Source organism: Schistocerca gregaria, chromosome 1 (genome assembly GCF_023897955.1).
Source record: "Schistocerca gregaria isolate iqSchGreg1 chromosome 1, iqSchGreg1.2, whole genome shotgun sequence".
Classification (NCBI taxonomy): Eukaryota; Metazoa; Arthropoda; class Insecta; order Orthoptera; family Acrididae; genus Schistocerca; species Schistocerca gregaria.
The window spans coordinates 977,005,249-977,027,259 of NC_064920.1; the positions used below are offsets into that span (position 1 = coordinate 977,005,249).

The following is a 22,011-nucleotide window of genomic DNA, read 5'->3' on the forward strand; positions in this document are numbered from 1 at the left end:
AATAGCCCGGAAAAGAATTTTATTAATCATGACAGTTCCGGCCGTGAAAGTTTACATTTTACAATTTCAGAGAACGTTTGGATAAAATGATACATTATTTCTCCAATAATACCATATTGACACAGAAAGGGTTCAGTCTGCCAGTTAATAGGGTAGTTTTAGAAGGGGATCCTGGAACAAAGATTTTTTTGGCACTGAGAATTATTTTCTACAGTTGTGAGGTAATCAGTGAACAGGAAAGGTAACAACATATTTCTCCTTAACAATTACCAAAAACTACCTGAACAGCAAACATTTAATTATGGGGATTCAAATTTGGAGGAGCTAAATCATAAACTCAGGACTATTGTAGGCCAGATGCTATGTAACTTTGTGTGGAGGAAGACAATGACAGGTCAGAAAGGTGCAACACCATTGAATAAAAATATTGGGAAGTTGCTATTCTCTAGAAAGACATGCATGGCAGATTCAACATAGTCCAAATTCTCAAGCAATGTAAACACAAATCAGTCTTGTTTGTCACAGTTATTGAATTCAAAATAATGGTTGAATCTACTGGGTTATCTAAAACCTCCTGTAAAATCTATCATTGGACCAAAATCATGTGTACAAGGTTTTGTAAATGTACATATAATTAAAAAACAGTTGAAGAGGCTTGACATAGTAAAGGCCACTGAACCATATGAGATGCTCATTACACTTTATTCCAGATATGGATCAAAACAGGCCCCTTTTCTAGCAGTAATCTGCCATAGACACCTGAAAAAAATGAAGTTTTTCTTCTTCATTTTTTCCTTATTTTTTATTGTGCTTTTCAGAAACTTTTGTTTGCAACAGTCCTTCTAATGCATGTAATAAAGTTCTTTCATGTTACACTTTATAATTTTTATCTTGGCTTATTACACATCCTAGCATCACAAATATACAAAGGAATGAGTAGAATAAGAACATGTATTAAGTAAAATAAAATGTGATTTCCTGTATGAGTTTAATATTAATAGTGTCTTTAGTTTCAAATAACTAGAAAAAAAATTAATAAATCCCTACACTAATAGCATCAGAAGTAGTTTATGGGGTTTCAAAGACTACATTTAAATTTAAGTTTTATTTGTCTGAATATATTTCCGTAAGTGATTATCTCACATTTTATATGTGTGTGCAAGTGATTGAAAATTATTATGGTGGGTTCTGTACAATCTTTGGTAAAAAAAACTGTTGCACCATACATTAAAAAGTTTTTAAATAAAATGCTGATATCTGAAAATATGTCTTTGACAGCCAGGTGGCAGCTCGTGTTCAGCAGATGATAACTGAAGTAGCACAAGCAGACCCTGTTGTACATTGGATATGGGCCATACATCATTTGCTGAATGTTGTACAGCAGACTCCTGTGCAGCTTCCAGCTATCATGTCACCAGAAGGATATCTCAGACAAGGTATTGGAGAGGCTAAAACATTAACCTCTGAAAGCAGCTATGCGTTCAAGCAATTTAACTTCAACTACTCTGCAGCATTACAATTAATAAGCTGTCTGTTTGCATGAATGGCCACCACTGAACTGTGGCCAAGAGACACTGAGTTGCTAAGCATGCCACCTAATGCATGTACTTGACTTTAAATGCTTCACAGCCTTTTCCATCTGTATAGTTCCCACTAACACCAGCTTGTCTGAAGTATGAGAAGGTGGGAACTCTCACTACAACTTACCCTTTCCAAAGCCTCCAAGGCCTGAAACTTCACGAGTCCCTCCTGTCTTCCACATGCCTAGCCCCTTCTCTGCCCTCACTGCGGACATAGTCATGCTTTCTATCTCGCCAGTGCACCTGTGCATAGACCTTAACCCTTCTTTGCATCTTTTCTCTCCCTTTGTCCCCCCCTCCTCCCTGCCCCCCGCAGCACAGCTACCCTATGCTGTACCTTACAGCTGCTGTCCTGTCTCTGCCGCAATCCAGTACTCTGCCACAGGCAGCACTAGCAGCTTCCCCTGGCCCTATCCCATTATACTTCCCTGCTTCTGTACCTCCATTACTCACCACAGAAAAGATCACTACTTGCCTCTGACCCAGGCTCAGGTGGCCAGAGATAACAGTGGCCATTTGTGTGGGAGTAGTGGTTGTGTGATGTGTGTGTTTTTGTTTCATCTTTGTCTGACGAAGAACTTAGTCCAACAGCTACAAAATATCTAGCAGTCTTTTTCATTGTGCCTGTCTGACACACAGTACCTCATCTAGGTGGTGAGTAGCAACATATCCTTTTCACATTGTAGCTATTCCATGTTGGATTTTCCACAGTTTGTTTTGTATTTCCTATTTCATTATTCCTATTACTTTCGGGTTTGACACAAATTCAGTGGTGTACAATAACTTTAAAAATAAAAATAACAGATTTTTGAGTAGCTAGACTTTTAGTTTAGAAGGAAACTTGTGATGATGAGATTGTTGTTCTTGCACTACATGAATGACACCAGAAATAAAAACTTTCATGCAGAGAAAAAATTTATGCTTTTTTATACAGTAAAGTGAACTACAATATAGGAAGAACCTGGACTGTTGTTTGTACTCAACACAAATTAAATTCATCTTTCATCACAGATAATTTTGTAGTGAATTATCGGTTCACTTTTTGCAAAGCAGTCCTAAAAAAACATCTGCACATCCCAATGTGAGGTTTTTGTTTGTATAGTTTATTATAATCTGGTGTTTCAAAATTCAACAGTATTCTGACATTTAAACTTTTGAAGACCCACTAATTTCCAACATATCCCTTATTTCTTACTTTTGTATTCATTAAAGATATCCATAAGATTGCTGCAATAGTATTTTCCTACAATTTGTTGAGAAGTATGAACAGCTGAATAGCCTTCCATAAACTCAAAACCATTCAGTGTTGCCAAAAAATCTTTGTAGTGAATTGGCTCATATTTTCCAGATTGCCCATGTTAAGCCTCTTAATGAGATGTTCATATTAAGGTACTGATCAATAAAAAGTGTGAGAGAGATGGCTGCTTTTTCGTTCTTTTGCATCAATCCCTCTTTCCTCTACCATTTCTTTCCACGCAAATTATTATTACTTCTTTGTAACACAAATCTTCAGTCTCTGTTATCACTTCACACTCTTTATGTTGTTTGTAACAGAACAGTTCTTCTTCTTCTTCTTCTTCTCTCTCTCTCTCTCTCTCTCTCTCTCTCTCTCTCTCTCTCTCTCTCTCTCTCTAGCAGAGCAACTTATTGTCCCAGAACCTTATGGCTTGTGCCTGTAACCTTCTTTTCATTTTCTATTACCTCTGCTTTGCTTCCGTTTGTTTAAGCAATTGTATTACTTTTTTCTACACAGGGTTCAACTTCATTTTTTACTTTCTTATTTAGTGTTAGATGACTTTTGATGTAATAAGGTAAAATTAACAAGTTTTAAAATTAAATTTACTGGAAAAATATAACTTGTATGTTTATTTTTTCTTACAGCTCCTGGATTTGAAAGTGCTAATACTATGACACATTGTGATCCACTCCGGGTTATACGAATCTGCACAAAATCAGACAAAGAATATTCAAAATGTAGCTGGCTAAAACAAGCTGCTAAAGCATATGGAATTGAACCTGACATTGATTGTACAGAAAAAAGTTCAACTGAGGATTGCATGAAAGCTGTTCATCAGAAAACTTCTGAAGTGGTTGTTATTGGACCAGAACTACTTACTACAGCTGCGAAGTAAAACTAATAAATCATTATATTATGACAGGAAGTATGTTTTTTCACTCTGCATGCTCTAAATAATTTGCATTTTATTTACCTTTTTAGGAAGTATGGATTAAAACCACTCATTTTTGAGTACACCGACAGTCTTGTGGACTTGTACAGGATGGCTGCAGTAGTACGAAGAGATTCCAAAATCAAAAACATGACCATGTTAAAAGGAAAGAAAGCATGTTTCACAAAATTTAATGGTGTTGGTAAGTGTCATGGTATTGTAATAAAAGAAAATAGTTATGTTTGCTACTGTATGAACAAATGAACTGAGGAAATAGAACTTGGCCTAGGAATCAAAGAATTGTGGGATGAAACTTTCGTTGTGCTTTAGAGTGTAGGACATAATCAAACTTCCTACAGAGTTTAATTGTGAGTGAACCCAGACCACTAAATCTTGCAAACTGTGCTCTTATGACTGCACAGTTTTGTTTGCAGTGTGCTTGGATATCTTATCTGTTAACATTTTCTGCACGAAGAAAAGGTCCAAGTCAGGTCATGGTCTACTATACAGCTGCACCCTGAGCAAATTCAGATTCTGCGGAATGATCATACAGACATTGAGTTTTTTTAACACCTCTGCACTGGACATATGTAATTGTATCCACCTCCAGGAATTTTGTTAATAGCCAAATTTCACTTCTTCAATTCTCCGTTTCCTATTGCTGGATCATTCAGCAAGCTTTAAACATAGTAATGGCAATGGCAATAATTATTCATTTATTCCTCATGTTTTGTGGCCTTTATAATGAAAGAAATCTTTCAAGAATGTGGAATGAGTTAAGCATACATTAATAAAGAGCAGAAACTGTCAAAAACAGCATTAATAATTAACTATCATTGGATGCATTTGTGCTTCCCGGTACTTTTTAAAGAGAGAGTATCAAAGACACTACTATGGAAAACTATTGTTACATACTCAGTTATATCAAGTAGGAATAATTATCCATTAATAATATCTTAATATCTTCATGATCATATTTATATTTATCAGAACATAGGAACAGAGACTTACTTGCAATTGACATTGCTACTTGTCACGTAACTGTGCAAATCCTCCATTCTTAACACTAAAACAGTAGAAGTGTTCAATAATGACCCACTGCCTACAATTTTTTTCTTTTTGTTCTAAACCATTCATATTTTCAGTTATATTACCTCACTTTTTCCATTTATGTGTCTGTGTCAATGACATATTTCAATTTACAAAATTTGTTGTTTTCATAAAAATTTTGTATAAACTTAGAAAGGATCAGTTTTACCAACCTTTAATTCCTATTCTGTATGCAACTGCAAATAATAATTTTTGTAGTGAACATTTCTACTGTGTGCTGGCAGTTGCATTGAATAATCCAATAGTGAGATAGTTTTGTATCATAGCCTGATACAAAAAATTGCCTTACGTGACACACGATCAACACAGTAAAAAAAAAAAAAAAAAAAAAAAAAAAAAAAAAAAAAAAAAAAAAAAAAAAGTCTAAGTCCAGAGAAACCAGGTAACAGCAGTATTTGAGAGTCAGTGTAACAAAGGCTTCAGTGATAAGATGCAAACTACCGATTTATTTCAAATTCATCTCTATCACTGGTAAAACAGTTGGCAATAGTGCAGAAACAAAATTTTTAGGAATAAGATTGTAACACAATATACATACTGAATATCTGAAAGCAAAATCTGCTACCATCTTTGCTCACTAAAATCCTGCTGAAGAGCAAAAACAGTAAAGAATGCACAATATGCCCACTTTCATTCTCACCTTAAATATGAGGTCACGTTCTGGGAAAACACAAAAGCAGTTGAAGCACATTCAAAAAGCAAAAATGATAATTAGAAAAATTGAATGATTTGTGCAAGAAATAAAGCTTCACAAATTGAACAAGTCAGTAATGCATTGATCTACTTCTGGCACTTATGGAAGCAGTTATTCAGCTTCACTTTAATTGAAAGAGTTGTTCAATGTCCTCCTGAAGGAGATCGTGCAAAATTACACAATGTGGTCAAAAGTATCCAGGCACCCCCAAAAACATATGTTTTTCTTATTGGGTGCATTTTGCTGCCACCTACTGCCTAGTACTCCATATAAGCAACCTCAGTAGTTATTAGACATCGTGAGTTAGCAGAGTTGGGCACTCCACGGGACTTACGGACTTCCAACATGGTAAGGTGATTGGGTGTCGTTTGTGTCATGCATCTGTACAAGAGATTTCCACACTCCTAAACATCCCTACATCCACTGTTTCTGGTGTGATAGTGAAGTAGAAACATGAAGGGACATGTACAGCAGAAAAGTGTACAAGCCGATCTCGTCTGTTGACTGACAGAGACCGCTGACAGTTGAAGAGGGTCGTAATGTGTAATAGCCAGACGTCTCTCCAGACCATCACACAGGAATTCCAAACTGCATCAAGATCCACTGCAAGTACTATGACAGTTAGGGGGGAGGTGAGAAAACTTGGATTTCATGGTCGAGTGGCTGCTCATAAGCCACACTTCACCCTGGTAAATGCCAAACAACACCTTGTTTGGTGCAAGGAGTGTAAACATTGGACAATTGAACAATGGAAAAATGTTGTTTGGAGTGGCAAATCACGGTACACAATGTGGCGATCCAATGGCAGGATGCGAATGCCCGGTGAACGTCATCTGCCAGTCTGTGTAGTGCCAACAGTAAAATTTGGAGGTGGTGGTGTTGTGGTGTGGTCATGTTTTTCATGGAGGGGGTTGCACCCCTTGTTGTTTTGCATGATACTATCACAGCACAAGCCTACATAGATGTTTTAAGCACCTTGTTGCTTCCCAGTGTTGAAGAGCAATTCGAGGATGGCGACTGCATCTTTCAACATGATCAAGCATCGTTCATAATGTACAGCCTGTGGTGGAGTGGGTACATGACAATAACATCCCTGTAATGGGCTGGCCTGGACAGGTACCTGTCGTGAATCCTATAGAACACCCTTGGGATGTTTTGGAATGCCGACTTCATGTCAGACCTCACTGACTGACATCAACACCTCTCCTTAGTGCAGCACTCCATGAATAATGGGCTGCCATTCCCCAAGAACCCTTCCAGCACCTGATGGAATGTATGCCTGCGAGAGTGGAAGCTGTCATCAAGGGTATGGGTGGGCCAAAACCATATTGAATTCCAGCATTACCGATGGAAAGCATCAAGAACTTGTAAGTCATTTTCAGCCAGGTGTCTGGATACTTTTGATCACATAGTGTATATCTAACGGGGGTGTTAGATCATCAAAATCTCAAGATGGCTGGACAGCCCTGCCCACAATGCTCCAAATGTTCCCAATTGGGGAGAAATCAGGTGACCTTGCTGGCCAAGGTAGGTTTTGGCAATCATGAAGATAAGCAGTAAAAACTGCCACCATGTGCATGCAGGCATTATCTTACTGAAATGTAAGCCAAGGGTGATTTGCCATGAATGGCAACAAAACAGTGCATAGAATATTGTCTACCTGGTGCCGTGGATGACAACCAAAGAGGTCCTGCTGTGAAACTGCATTCCAGACCATCACTACTGGCTGTCAGGCAGTGGCGAGTGACAGTCAGGTTAGTATCCCATCTCTGTCTGGGGCACCTCTAGACACGAGTTTATATCCCACATCCACCTGGGGCATCTCCAGATGCATCTTCACTGGTCATTTGGGCTCATTTCAAAGCAGGATTCATCGCTGAGATTCCAGGCTGAATGCAGCAGATACCACTGCAAATGGGCATGTTCATATACAGGAGTAAATGGTAATCGGTGCAAGGGGCACCATGCACTCAGCCCCCTTTCTGTTAGCTGCCTATTAATGGTCCTTGTGATCAATGAAGCACCAGGTGCACATCATATTGATGATAATGATGAATCCGGGGCTCTGAGTGCCTCTCTGGCAATTACTTGGGCCTCACATTCTGTCATTTCTCTAGCTCAACCGCTTCCTTCTTGATGCTGTGCTGGTCATGGTTCACCCATTCCTGCCAATATCACTGAATAGTGGCATTGCTCCTATTAACATGGAAATGAGCATACGGCATTGTGGGCCAGGTGTCCCCCATGCAGGGACATTCGTCCGCCGAGGGCAAGTACTTATTGCATTCAATGCCACGTTGGGCGACTTGTGTGTTAGAGATGGGGATGAAATTATGATGAGGACAACACAACACCCAGTCCGTGAGCAGATAAAATCCTTGCCCCAGCCAGGAATCGAACCCAGGTTCCTTGGCATGGCATTCCACTGCACTGACCACTCAGCTAATGGGGGCGGACACTCCTATTAAAATGTTGAGTAATTCACTGATTACTCCAACAAGCTTCTTTGAGCCCAGCTACATGTTCTCTCTCAAATTCTGACATCTGTGTATATTATTCATGTCCGCATCTGTGAGGCATAGTTGCTGTCCAACTGAGTACATGGAATTAAATTGGCAAAGACTTTTTATGTCCTGGTTTCAACGTGTCCCCTTCTTTACTGTCCTTGCCATTTGCACAGTGAAATTGTGCTGCTGCTTCACTCATTCATCTATCAGCCGCTAAAGTTTACAGTTTGCATTTCCCATAGATACGAATATCACTTTGTGACCAATTTGCATAACTTCTTCATGGTGCATAACTTTTTGAGAGTGTAGTTCCCAAAAACATAAAAACCTTTAAAGATTTTCCAATTTCGTATGAACAGTACCATTGCTTTTACTCCACTGAAGAATATTAAAGTGTATGAGGTATATTGTATAAACAGGCATGATTTGCAATTTAAAATGTACACATAGAAATTTAAGTTCTCAGCCTTTACCTTTATGTATGTATATAAGCAACTGATCTGTGCAATATTTTATGCATAATGTGCTTTTGTGGATAAGAGAACTAATGAAAATACAAGAAATAAACATTTTGAATGAAGCTGAAATATCAGAGGATGGTTCAGCTGCTGATCCAATCCATAGCCCATCTCAGTCACCACAGCAGTCTAAAACTGTTAATAATTAGAGATGCCACAGTGCAGGAAGTTTCTATCTCACTTCAAAGAAATGATAGACATGTATTCAATAACCGATCAGAAATATTAAATGTAAATGCTTTGGAGTTTAAGTGAATTAAAGAACTTTCTGTGTAACAATTCCTGTTCCTTTGAAGAGTATCTTCACAGGGGCTTTTGAAATTATTAATTCAATTATAAATATAATTAATAGGAATATAAAACTATAATATTTCAAAAAGTTAAGTTAGATTTAAATAAAATGTACATTTGTGACATCTCTTTACATCCCGGAGACTTCTCTCATGGTTTCCCCAAAATATGATTCACACAAAGTGAATATCAGAACCGTATTTGTGACTTGATTGTAGTTATGTAGTACATTTTATTAATACAATAGAACTGATTGAAACTTACTATCTTTTAGTAGCCTCATAATTACTACTAACTAGTAGTAAGCACTTAGATATTTGTTTCTGGAATGTTGTTATGTAGTGTTTGGTACTTAGAATTGAAAACTCAGCTGGGTGAGAAACTAAGTAATTCAGTAATATAAAAAAAGAATCATTACCAATGCCTCTGCTGATGGCAAAACAAGTAAAACAACTCCAAATAAGAAACTATAAGACAGCTGGAAATGTTGTACTGTATTAATGTTCATAATTCAAAAAATGACTCTGAGCACTAAGGGACTTAACTTCTATGGTCATCAGTCCCCTAGAACTTAGAACTACTTAAACCTAACTAACCTAAGGACATCACACACATCCACGCCCAAGGCAGGATTCGAACCTGCGACCGTAGCGGTCGTGCGGTTCCAGACTGTAGCACCTAGAACCGCTCGGCCACCCCGGCCGGCTGTTCATAATTAGATGAGTATTAAATCAACAGTGCAACATATAGATTAGATTAATGAGGAGGTGGTTTTTTTTTTTGTGTGTGTGTGTGTGTGTGTGTGTGTGTGTGTGTGTGTTGGGGGGGCGGGGGGTCAGGGGATGGTTGTAGGTAGTGATTCTAGTTTTGAAAATGTTGTACATATCTCATCAGCATTTAAAAATGTCACATTTCAGGATGGAATTCGGCATTAGTAACCCTGTTAAGGAAAGGCAACCTCCCTGCTGCTTGTCCTTTCTCTAGAGCAGTTGGAATGTTCTTTTCTGACATATGTGTCAGTGGAGTAAATACTTCTGAAGTGGCTTTCAAATCATTGTGCCCCTCAGGTATGACTTCATATTATTTGATTACCAATTACTTGATTGCCCATAAAAACATGTAGAAAGCATACTGGTGTTAACTGTGACCTTATGTGGATATTCTCAGTTGTTGTAGGCAAGTAATTTGAAATGTGAATAAACAAACAGAAAACACTATTTAGTAATTATTTTTCTTTTTAGAGAGAGAGAAGAAAATGTTTGATGGAGAGACTGGTGCTTTCCATTGTTTGGCTTCTCAGAAAGGTGATGTCGCTTTCGTAACAATTGACACAATCATGAGAAATACAGGTGAGTTGTCTGAAAAAAATATTAATCATTATGTTAAACAAATAACACAAAAAAATCAGTTGACACTTTAGGTGACATATCTTTAAGGCTACTTTTCATTTTGGCAGTATTTTTTCCCAGGAAAGGTGAGACCTTATGGTCACAAGTTTATATTTAAGGCTAGCCCCAGTCAGTCAGTCAGATATTGTTATTGTCCGGGTACCATTGGATCTAGTGAATGGCCCCTCCCCATAGTTGTGTACCAAGCTGCAACTATGCTGAATTTTCTGAGCCTCACAAAGGCACAGAAATGTTACAAACACCTCTCGTCATCTACATCTGCAACACGACATGTCACCAGTAAGTAATTGAGCGCTATGGTTTATGTACTGTGACACAATAAGTGTTTCTGTGGATGGCTGGAGCATGCTCTGCAACATCAATCTTGATTGTATAGAAATACATCGCAAAGGAGCTTCCGAATTACAATTAAGTTGTAGAAAATGCTCAGAGGTGGCCACCCAGAACTATTCCTCCTCATTCACATTGTTCCTTCCTTTACTGAACTTCACAACAATTTCCATATCAGTAACATAGTCATTGTGTGTTTACAATACGCTTCACAAATTTTATGGGGAATAGACTGTGTGTTCCTAAACTGTGTGCATTCATTAACTCAATGTGGTACATACATCCCATCAAGAAGGAGAACCTTCAGAGATATTCAGTGAGACAAAGTATAAATTAATAAAAGGCAACTTAATCTTCATACTGTATTAACAATAAACTATCAATATTCATGTTTACACCAGTTAAATGTGGAAGAAAAGCTGCTCCTTTGAAAAACTTGCTGCCCCCTCACATATGTTACATAGCTACTCCTTGTATATTATTGGTAGCTTAATATTTACTTGATTCCAGTAGAACTTTTCAAAGGAAACAATTATTATATCTACAAATACTGAGTGCTGTTTATATAGCATTACTATTTTTGCAGCTTTACAAAGAACACTGCTACTTGGCTGTTTATAGTATACAGTGTTTAAAATTAAACTTCACTGTTTGAGAGGGTGCCCACGAAAAATGAATGATCATAGGACAATGAAACTTTGTGGAAACATTTTAAGTACATGCAGAAGAGAAATAATGAATAAACCAGTGAAAGAAACACATTTTAATTTGTACAAGAGAGAGTTACATTTGTTACCTGCATAGCGTGTTTACATTCCAGGCTACAAACATTGCTCAACGTGACAACTATCTGCTCCGGCGACAGTATGGAACTGCACTAGAGATACCATTTCACAGTTATTAACAGCACTTTCCGAACAATGGACAGTGGAATGTTTAACTGTCATGACACAACTAGTGCACTGCTTGAAGGTCATATATTGTATCCAGCATTCTCAACCATGGCAACAGTAACTTCTTCAACAATTTGTGGTGCAGTTGGCCATCAGCCTCTCCCATGAGCAATTCCCAAATCAACAGTTTATTCGAACTTCTGAATTGTGTTCTTCAACCCCAGTGCAGAAAGAGAACCTCTCAATATTCCTTTAATGCATCTATACTCACAAAGCGCAGCAGCACTAGTGTTGTTGTTTTGATAAAACTGCTTTATTAGTAAAGCTCTGGTTGCCTTGTCCATGTAGTTAACATAATTTTACAATCTTTGACTCTAGATATTCAGATAATTTGTAGAAAGAGTGGCTAATGATGATTTTTTTTAATTTTTATTTTCTTTTGGATCTATTGCGATTCCAGTATCTCGCTTTATGTTAGATGGGAGCTTGCTGGGTATCTTTGCAGCAGAGTACGTAACTACTCTATGTATCCTAGACAAGAAGAAAAAGTCTACAAGAAAATAATTTATTTTTAAATTTTTTACCTGGTATTGTGATTGTTATCATAACTCAGCAGAAACTGATTTTAATTGTCACTATAACAAAATATTGATTTGATTTGAATGTATTGAGAAGCTAATATAAGAATACCTAGATCCCAAAATAAGACTCTGCAAAAGTGCAGTTACCTACTTAACACTTATAATGGCATCAGAAGTGCAAATACCATTAATGCCACAACGGTTGTTTCAGAGTGATGTGTGCACATCAGTATTACCAACTCCCCAGTGGTCTTGGAATTAAAGAGCTCAGTTAGCAATACGGTTCTTCATTCAGTAAGACGGCCATACAGAGTGACTCAGTAGTGTGAAAAGACACCCAGGCAACAGCCACTAGCTCAGCATAGCACATGATGGCAGGCTCGGCCTAGCGGTGTGAGAACGCTGGGCAGGAGCACTTTCTTAATGAAGTGATAGTGGCTGGTATGGCCTTGCATACGTGACACTGACATTCGTCACAAATATGTGCTGGGCAGGTGGGCCACTCAGGCTACAGTCAGAATCATAGACTGCTGGTGTGCAAGCTCTGAACCCTGGATCCCCACAAACACCCAGAGACTGTACAAAGTTGTCCTGGAAATGGGCACTTCCCAGTGGCACAGGCTCATGCTCTGATATTGTCATGTCCGCCAGCAGCCCGTAGACCAACAGCTAGCAGATGTTGCGGCTAGATGTAGATGAAGCTGACTGGCCCACACGGGACCGACAGTTGCAAGCAGTCTGTCTTGGGTGTCAGCAGTAGTTGAAGATAAGGTATTGCTAGAGCCTGAGTAGTGGGCATTTATAGTGGCTCTGCCCAGCTTCGTTGTGACAAAGCCTCACCTTCAGCCATGTAAGTGACCAATGCAGTTCAGTGTTGGGCCACAGCCTAAGGAAATTCATCTTGCCACCTCTAACAACCAGGTTTCCTAGGCAGCTTGCTTTCTTGTCTTGGCACGGGTTGTGAAGTCAGCTCAGGGGGATGTTGCCACAACACACAATATTCTTACTGCTCACTTCTGCTGAATGATCAATTTATTTGCTTTATGTGCACTGCTCCAGAAAATTATTCCCTAAGAACATCGTATGCTATGGAGGTACCAATTTTGTTGAATACTATCACAACGAATTATCAAATGTCAATGTCATTTTCTTTGTAGCACTTTCATCCCTGAACTGCTGATGAATCCCATAGCTGGTGTAGATGCTACACACACTTGCAATTGTTACCCACTTGGCATAGAAACTGAAAATGGAACTCTAAATAGTCTTTGTATTTTCAGATGAAAATCTTCATTCTGGATGAATGAACACAGTGTTTAACCAGGGAAAAAAGTAACGATTTTAGATAAATTGAGACAGAATTTCTGGTCAGTACTGAACTCTAAAGAGACAAAAGTTTAGCACTGCCAATAAAAATATATCTAAGTAAAAACAGAAACACTGTCCTAGCTTTCAGAACTATTAGTTAATTCTTCAGGGAGGAGAAAGGGTTGGGTTGAGAAAGGTTAAAAAGGAAGGCAGGTCACTCACCTATTGTGAGAACAAATGGAAGCAAAGGTCTTCATTTACCCTCATCCTCACAGCAGCTGCGTCCCACTCATCCTGGGCTCTGAGTCACCTGCCCTTCCCTTTTACTTTCCCCAAACTACCCCTCTCTCCTCCCTGAAGAGGGAACTACCAGCTGTAAAGCTGGAATAGTGCTTTCACTTTTACTTTCATGTGTGCATATTTGGCAATACTAAACATTTCACTAGCAACCAATTTTGTTTCATAATTGGTTAGATTTTTAGTTTCCTCAGTTGAATTTTCTTTGACAATTATAACAAAATTTGCATGGTGAATATCTGTTTTTCTTTCCATGAAACACTGGAGTCACAGACCTATTTTTGTTACATAGCAACACCATTTCACTAATGTTTATAGCTCAAGTTTTCAATTTATAACTTCCAGATTCCAGTTTTAGCAAAATTATGTGTTAAAAATGCCATTGGTGTGGTACATACTATAAAATGTGACTAATTATGCACATGAAATACGGCACAAAATTTACGTAAAATGTATACCACCATGTACATATACTGAAAGCAGAGGGAAACGTGTAATGGGACTCAGTAATGAAACATCAAGTAGATTCTTTACAGTTAGTTGACACAAATGTGTCCCCCCCCCCCCCCTTTTTAAGGGACACTGGAAGACAACGAGAATGCGAAACAAACCTACATACTTGCTATCAAAATATCTGATGTAAATGCTAACCTCTTATGAGAGTAAATGTCCTAATCACATCAGCAATTCTGTGGATTTTGTAAAACGCCTCAACACTTCAGGGTTGAAGACACATTTTCCGGTGAGTTTCAACGTTGTTTTGTTACTCACCAGGGTGCCTTTACGAGAGTTACTAGAGCTTATTGGTCAGAAATTTGAAGAGAAGACCATTGACCTTTGAGGTATGTCCAATTGGATACTCACATGAGGCCAAGGAGTGTATGGAAGATAATATGTCTGCTTGTGTCTGTGATGTATGGATGGATGTGTGTGTGTGTGTGTGTGTGTGTGTGTGTGTGTGTGTGTGTGTGTGTGCGCGCGCGCGCGCGAGTATATACCTATCCTTTTTTCCCCCTAAGGTAAGTCTTTCCGCTCCCGGGATTGGAATGACTCCTTACCCTCTCCCTTAAAACCCACATCCTTTCATCTTTCCTTTTCCTTTCCTTTTCCTTCCCTCTTTCCTGACGAAGCAGCCGCCGGTTGCGAAAGCTCGAAATTCTGTGTGTGTGTGTGTGTGTGTGTGTGTGTGTGTGTGTGTGTGTGTGTGTGTGTGTTTTATTCATTGTGCCTATCTACCGGCACTTCCCCGCTTGGTAAGTCTTGGAATCTTTGTTTGTAATATATTTTTCCCATGTGGAAGTTTCTTTCTATTTTATTTAAAACACACAGTGTCCTGTATTTGCATGCAGAGTGCTGCCACCACCCTTTGCCAAGGAATGGAGTATTAAAAACACTAGTAAATATGGTGTGCACCACCTCAGACACAGTGAGCTGAAGCACTGTGTAATTGTATTCTGAGAAAAACATGTACCCAGAATGATAGTTTAGGTGTGCTTTCTGCCTCATCACTACAGTATCATAGAGAAAGAGGCAGCCACTGCCTTTATACCATACTCTGGCGCACCGTTAGTGAAAATCAGATGCATACTGAAGACAAACCGAGTAAAAGCTGTCTTTTTCCTGCGCAGTAAAACACAAGCATTAATGGAAAGTGTCAAAGATGATCTCAATTTGCGGAAGTCAACATATACCGATTGCACATCAGTGTGGAAAGACATATATTAGACAGACAGTGTGCACCTGCAGTGATTGTTGCAGAGAACACCAGAGGCACACTCGACTGACGTATCAAAAGAAGTCAGCAGTTGCAGAGCACTGTTTGTTTCAGAATCATGCGGTAGAGTATGAACATACCAGTATCTTAGCACAGACTTCCAAATACTGGGACAGCGTCATCTAAGTGGCTATGGAAATTTGCACCAGAGACAATCTCATCAACCAAGATTGTGGCTCTAATCTTAGCAAGGTGTGGGAGCCAGCATTCAGTTTAATTATGAAGACTCTCCAAACAAAATGATCTGGGTGAACAGAGAAAGAGAACCTACATCAATGCTACCACAGACACTGCCACTATCATGTCTGTGACCACCGATGCGCAGTCGTGGACTGCAGGGGGAAGGCTTGTGGGGGGGATACAAGTTGGCTGCACCTTCTCAGCAGCTCAGTTCATCAGTGCACCAGATGATGGCGGCATTTATGATCACCAAAATATTGTGCCCGTTGGAGACTATGAACCACCAGTATGCTTGTGGACTATTCGATAAACAAATATTCCAGGAGAAACAGAAAAATTACAAGTTTAAAACCTTCTCTGGATGTCTTTTTGTGCGCTTTGCAGTAACATGTATTGTGATCACCCTCTATATCTTCTTTTTCACATACATGACTCGTCCTTCTCCCACAAAGAAACACAACTAACAGTGGTGACTTTCTGTATATGGACATTCTCTTATATTTATGTGCATTTGAAGAGAGTTGCCATACTTTATACCCAGTGAAAACTTCTGCCCAAGTTTCTCTGCATTTCCTTATTTTCTTCCAGCAGCAGTACTTTCTGCCAGCAGCAGCATTTTCAGTGAATAATCTCTACTACTGCTGACCCTATCTGAAAACTGTTTATGCGTATTGAGAACATTAGTGGTCCTACCACACGTGATTAGGGCACACGCAGTATTTCTGTCGTTTCTGTTGAGCACTCACCCTCAAGTATAGCATACTCAGTTCTATTTGTCAAAAACTTCTGAGTTAGCTGTGCAGCTGTGAAAATACTCCTTATGATCATATCTTGCTTACCAGTCAACAACGTGGTATAACATCAAATGCCTTTTGAAGATCAAGGAAGATGGAGAATTTGTGTGTTCCTCTGCATCTGCTGTTTGCAAGACAATGCATATGATGGGAGCACACTATTTTGTTTTCTAAAAACAGGAAGTTATGTTTCACATGAATGTGTTCTGAGAGAAGCTCCTTTAACTCCTGGAATGTTCTAATTTTCCAAGTTCAAAATTTGCAGTAGGTTCCTGCATAAGGTGGAAGTTAATGATATTGGTCTAAAATTCCACCCATCCATTCAATCTTTTGATCCTTTAGTAAACCAGTGCGTCCTTTTCAAGTCATGTAGCACTACTTATGTTAAATACATTCTCAACAATTGTGAATTAGAAAAGGGGCTGGTTCCATGGCATATTTCATCTTTATAAATGAATACATTTTTATATTAAAAACAAAGATTTCAAGACTTACCAAGTGGGAAAGCACCGGTAGACATGCACAATAAATAAAACACACAAACACACACAAACACACACACACAGAATTTCTAGCTTTCGCAACCGACGGTTGCTTCTTCAGGAAAGAGGGAAGGAGAGGGAAAGACGAAAGGATGTGGGTTTTAAGGGAGAGGGTAAGGAGTCATTCCAATCCCGGGAGCAGAAAGACTTACCTTAGGGGGAAAAAAGGACAGGTGTACACTCGCGCGCACACACACACACACACACACACACACACACACACACACACACACACACACACACACACACATACACAGACACAAGCAGTCATTTGTAAAGGCAAAGAGTTCGGGCAGAGATGTCAGTCGAGGCGGAAGTACAGAGGCAAAGAAGTTGTACACGAAATGTTTGTAAACTTGGAACAGTGGATTTTATAGCAGCGGTAATCCATTTTTAAATGTAGAATTTAATTTTTGGCTTCTGTCTCTTACTTCAGTTTCATTTGTGTTACATTGAATGGAATATTTAGATTTGTGCATTGACTTTACATATCACTAGAACTTCCTAGGATTTTCTGATAGATCTTCCACCAGTATGTGACTGTGGAAATTATACTAGGGTCCAAACCTAGCCCTCCTTAGTTCCCATTAAGTTTTATCTGTCAATTTCAATCTGTTCTTTTTTTGTGATGACATTGTAACAATCTCTGTTTTCACAGCATTCTCTGAATGCTACCATTGAATCGTGGTGGGTCTTTGCAGTCTTCTGTTATTTCAATTGATACATGTTGATCTAGATCACAATTTATGATGTATCCGATATTTAACCACAATTCCTCAGTATTTTCATATATGAACTAAATGATCTTAGTTTTTCTCAAACTTTGCTGTTCAAAAAGCCATTGGGTAACTGAACTGCTGTTTATAAATATCTTCTGTAATGACTCCACTGTTATGAACTCCAGTCAATGGTTTCCTTATGAATAAAACTTAGTTACTAATGTAGAGATCTTTTCTTCTCTTCTTCACACCATTACCATAATGGCAGCATATGAAACTAATCAGTAAAATATGTCGTTGTATGCCACTCTTACAAAATCCTTGGAAGAGAGACATTTTCAGATGTAGTGATTAAGATAATCACTATCTATTTTTCTGTTTGCACAGATGGTGCCAACACAGAACCATGGGCAGTAAATCTGAAATCAAAGGACTTCCAAACATTGTGTGTTCAAAATGAAACTAATAACTCTGACAATGACAACTGCTACATCAGTTGGTCATCACGTGGACAAGTAAGTACTACCAATATTCTGTGCAAGAAACCTCTTACAGCTGGGACTTGCGCATATGTGCTTGGTACTGTAACAGAAATAAAGACATTGACCTTAATGAAAACAGTCCTAAACAGCAATGGTGATATACACCTTGTGTTAACAATATATAGATACTTGTACAGTGCACATGGATTTGTTACTGATAAACCGTGAAAAAGGTAGAAGTACAATTCTTTATTGACACCAATTAATTTCCCAGGAATCAGCTGCAAATCCCAAAATTTCCCTTCTTCATGATTTCAACTCATTTGAGCTCAAAGTCAAATTTCTAACAATATTTGATAAACATTTAAGTGTTTTATCATCCATTACAAAATTCTTTACATTTAGCTTTTACAATTGCAGGTACTCAGTGAAAAAACATTGTTTGACATTCTAGTAGCACTGTATGTGACAGGGTCATGTCAGTTTTTCACCAATTGTGTAGTTTGACTTGTATGTGTAACTTGAATTAATACATATGTAGTGCCCATTGTTGGACATGTGTGAAAGAACAGACACCATTTTGATCTTGCAGCCATCATGAATCAAGACACAAACAAATTAATGACATTGGCTCCCAGTGGACACAGTGGTCAGTGCAGCTGCACGGACTACCTTAGCATGCTTCCTTTCAGATACAAATTCTCAACTTATTCACACACTATTAATGTAGTGCCCCTTGCCAATTATTGTCATTACTCACAGCATTTCACCAATTCTCGTAAGAGTTCAAGTATGGTATGTATCCACGTCCTCGCCTTAAATTATGTGTGTGTGGTGTCTGTTATATGGGAATTTTACATAAGGAGCACCATTTTTTTAAAGAATTGCATAGTCTGATAACTGCTCAAAGTACTTCATTTCTATAGTAAACCAACATCTTTACTTCCAGGTGATGGTTGATAGCAGTATTTCAGACATGAGAGCAGTAGAGATATATTCAGCATTTTTAAAGATGAGCAATTTATTTGGAAAACACTATAAAACGCCAGTATCAATATTTCAATTATTTGGAAAATATGATGGCCAACAGGATTTATTATTCCACGTAAGTATTCATTTTTGGTGTTGTGTTTGTACAGTTTAATGCTTGCTTTGGTTACTACCAAGAATCTGAAAGTTGCTAATAAAAAACAAATATAGTATATTGTGTCATAATACATGTCCTGGTGTCTCATACCAAAAGTGAAAATCATCTATTGGCTCAACGTATGATTTCTCATTTCACACTAAAAATATTTTAAGACTCTGAGAAACTATATTTGAGCCAAATAAGATTTTAACATGTTTCTACTCTGTGTTTCTTTTCTTCTGCACTAAAATTATGTTGTCCAAGTTGGTGCTTCTAGGACTGTAACCACCTTCCTTATTATTTATGGCAGTATTACAGTTGCAGTAATAATCATAGTTTTCTTCTACCACATACAGGATACCACAGAAAGATTTGAAGACTACACAACATTACAAGAAGAACGCAATTTCAAATTAAATTATGAAAACCTACTGACAGAAATGAAACAGTGTCAAAGTACAGCTGTATGGAAGCAAGGATGTGTTTGGCTTGTGCTAATTACACTTACCATGACCTTCTTGTATTAGCATTTGAGACCAGTTTGTCTGAAGTGTCAAACATTAATTTAGCCATATATTGGTGGTTGAGCTACATGGCTGCAGATTAAATTACTTGATGAAATACAGCAACCAGCAACTTTTTACGTGGCTTTATTTAACCAAAGATGCATTTTGGGCTTTTGCCCCTCTTAAATTTGTAATGCAGTCAACAAAAAAGCTGTTTTGATGAAGAGATGAATGTATTACACCAACCGAAGGAGGGTAATAGCCTGAAATGTCTTGGCACAAATACAGCCATATAAAATGATACCAGATACTGTATTTATTCAAGTAGCTGATGTATCAAGTACATAATGGACCCTCCACTTCAGATTTTGTTCATGAGACAAACATCTTGTACATGGAATAACTGGTACTGACTGATAGTACATATGGTGTAATAAATATGAAATCCAGCATATCACATTATCTATGGAGATTTACTACACAGAAGGCATAAGATTTTGTTTCATATGTCTGAAGGAATTGGTAATCAGGCCTGTGAATCTGTGCCATATTGGCATACTTGTGACACAAATTGCCTTCGAGTAGTGTGAACGACATAAAAATGGAATTAGGCTTCATTTTGCCTGTGCCATTTAATGATGTTCTAAGTGTGTGTGTGTGTGTGTGTGTGTGTGTGTGTGTGTGTGTGTGTGTGTGTGTGTGTAAAATTAAAGTTGCACGTGAGCACACAGAGAGATAGAGGAATGACTGAAAGTAAAACAAAGCAAACATGAGTTGCTAGAGCAACCAAAGAGAAATAACATGTAAAATTAAAAACCCTATTTTCTTTATAACTCAATGTAAAAGTTGTAATTACATTATGAAGCAAAAGAATAAAAAACACATACTTCTGGCTAGCAACTGTTGAAACTGTTGTCACTTATTTATTACCTTCTCCATTTTCTCCCATCTTCAACAATGAATTTGGCACAGTGGTAACATGTTATATACAAGCATATGATACACACATTCCTCAGGAGCTGTTATCATCATCAACTAGTCAACATATATGACAAAATTTAAATATTTAAGTCAGCAATGCAAAACTACATATTCCCTATAAACACTTTTGGGTGTCAATAGCATCAGGGCTGAAATGTTGGCAAATGTCTACTGCCAACTTCTGCTTCAAAGCTAAGAACTTCGATGATAATATTTATGGCTAAAATTCTATTGAATAATAATTGATTAATGAAACACACAAAAAACTGTAATTTATGGCACTAAACCTTTGAACTAGCATCAAGTAACAATGAACCTGATTTTAAAAAACAATAGCCCATGTATATACTACAAGATAAAAATAATCCACTATTCGTTTGCCTCTTAAGATAATTGTAAAGTGGGCAACAAATCACATCTTCAAAGTCAATTTTTTTATTTGCTTTGTTAACTTGTGTTCACTAGTGTACAGTGTCATTTACATTCAGCATTTCATTGTTACTTCAAGATTTGGAATACTCAGCATGTGACCTAAGTTACTCATGTTCAGACTCCCTCAGTATTTTAATTAATCCATTAATTTTTACAGCTACAGTCTATCTCGTCTCCTTAACTCATTTCCTTCTTTTGTTCATTTTTAGATACTTGAATCCCATGTCATATAGTTATCTTGACACTGTACATTAACTTCCACAAATATTCTCAGTTTGTTTTATATGTGAAACTGATTTTTTGCTGTCAGCTAGTCACTTTTAGCACACATATTGTAGATCACCTACTTCATACTTATACTTGTGCCCTTTACTGATGATACTGTAGAAATATATCCACTAGCTGAGACTGGGTAACTAGTGGTACTTGAGTCCTAACCAACTGAACAAAACAATAAGCAAAGGTCCATATCACTGCAAAACATGACTGATTCCAACTTTTAACACAGCAAGAAGATACACCATGTGATGCACTGTACGTAATCTGATAGAAACAACGCACTGGTCTCTGTATTAGAGATAGGCCTGAACTTTGCACTTATACCCAGGACTGCTCCTATCCGAGATGTTATCAGCAGAATAGAACAGCCAATATCAAAGCTCTCCAGTGATGCTGCTGTAGAAATTAAGAAATTATGTGGGATGAATGCCACATATTGACTCGATCTTCATCCATGAACTTCCGTCACTTCAGCATAAAGGACTGCACTCTGAGACTTAAGGGAAG

The 22,011-nt window shown here is 38.0% G+C and overlaps 1 protein-coding gene across 1 annotated transcript in view; it reads left to right on the top strand.

The window, feature by feature from the left end:
- Positions 1 to 20,712, top strand: part of LOC126277284 (transferrin) — a 219,079-nt gene extending 198,367 nt beyond the window's left edge. Inside the window, exons 8-15 of the mRNA XM_049977346.1 lie at positions 1,279 to 1,436; positions 3,462 to 3,708; positions 3,799 to 3,950; positions 9,786 to 9,935; positions 10,110 to 10,217; positions 18,083 to 18,210; positions 19,127 to 19,282; positions 19,663 to 20,712. Of these exons, the coding sequence (XP_049833303.1) occupies positions 1,279 to 1,436; positions 3,462 to 3,708; positions 3,799 to 3,950; positions 9,786 to 9,935; positions 10,110 to 10,217; positions 18,083 to 18,210; positions 19,127 to 19,282; positions 19,663 to 19,833 (1,270 nt within the window). The 3' untranslated portion in view covers positions 19,834 to 20,712. The remainder of the gene's footprint in view (positions 1 to 1,278; positions 1,437 to 3,461; positions 3,709 to 3,798; positions 3,951 to 9,785; positions 9,936 to 10,109; positions 10,218 to 18,082; positions 18,211 to 19,126; positions 19,283 to 19,662) is intronic.
- The last annotated feature ends 1,299 nt before the right edge of the window (positions 20,713 to 22,011 follow it).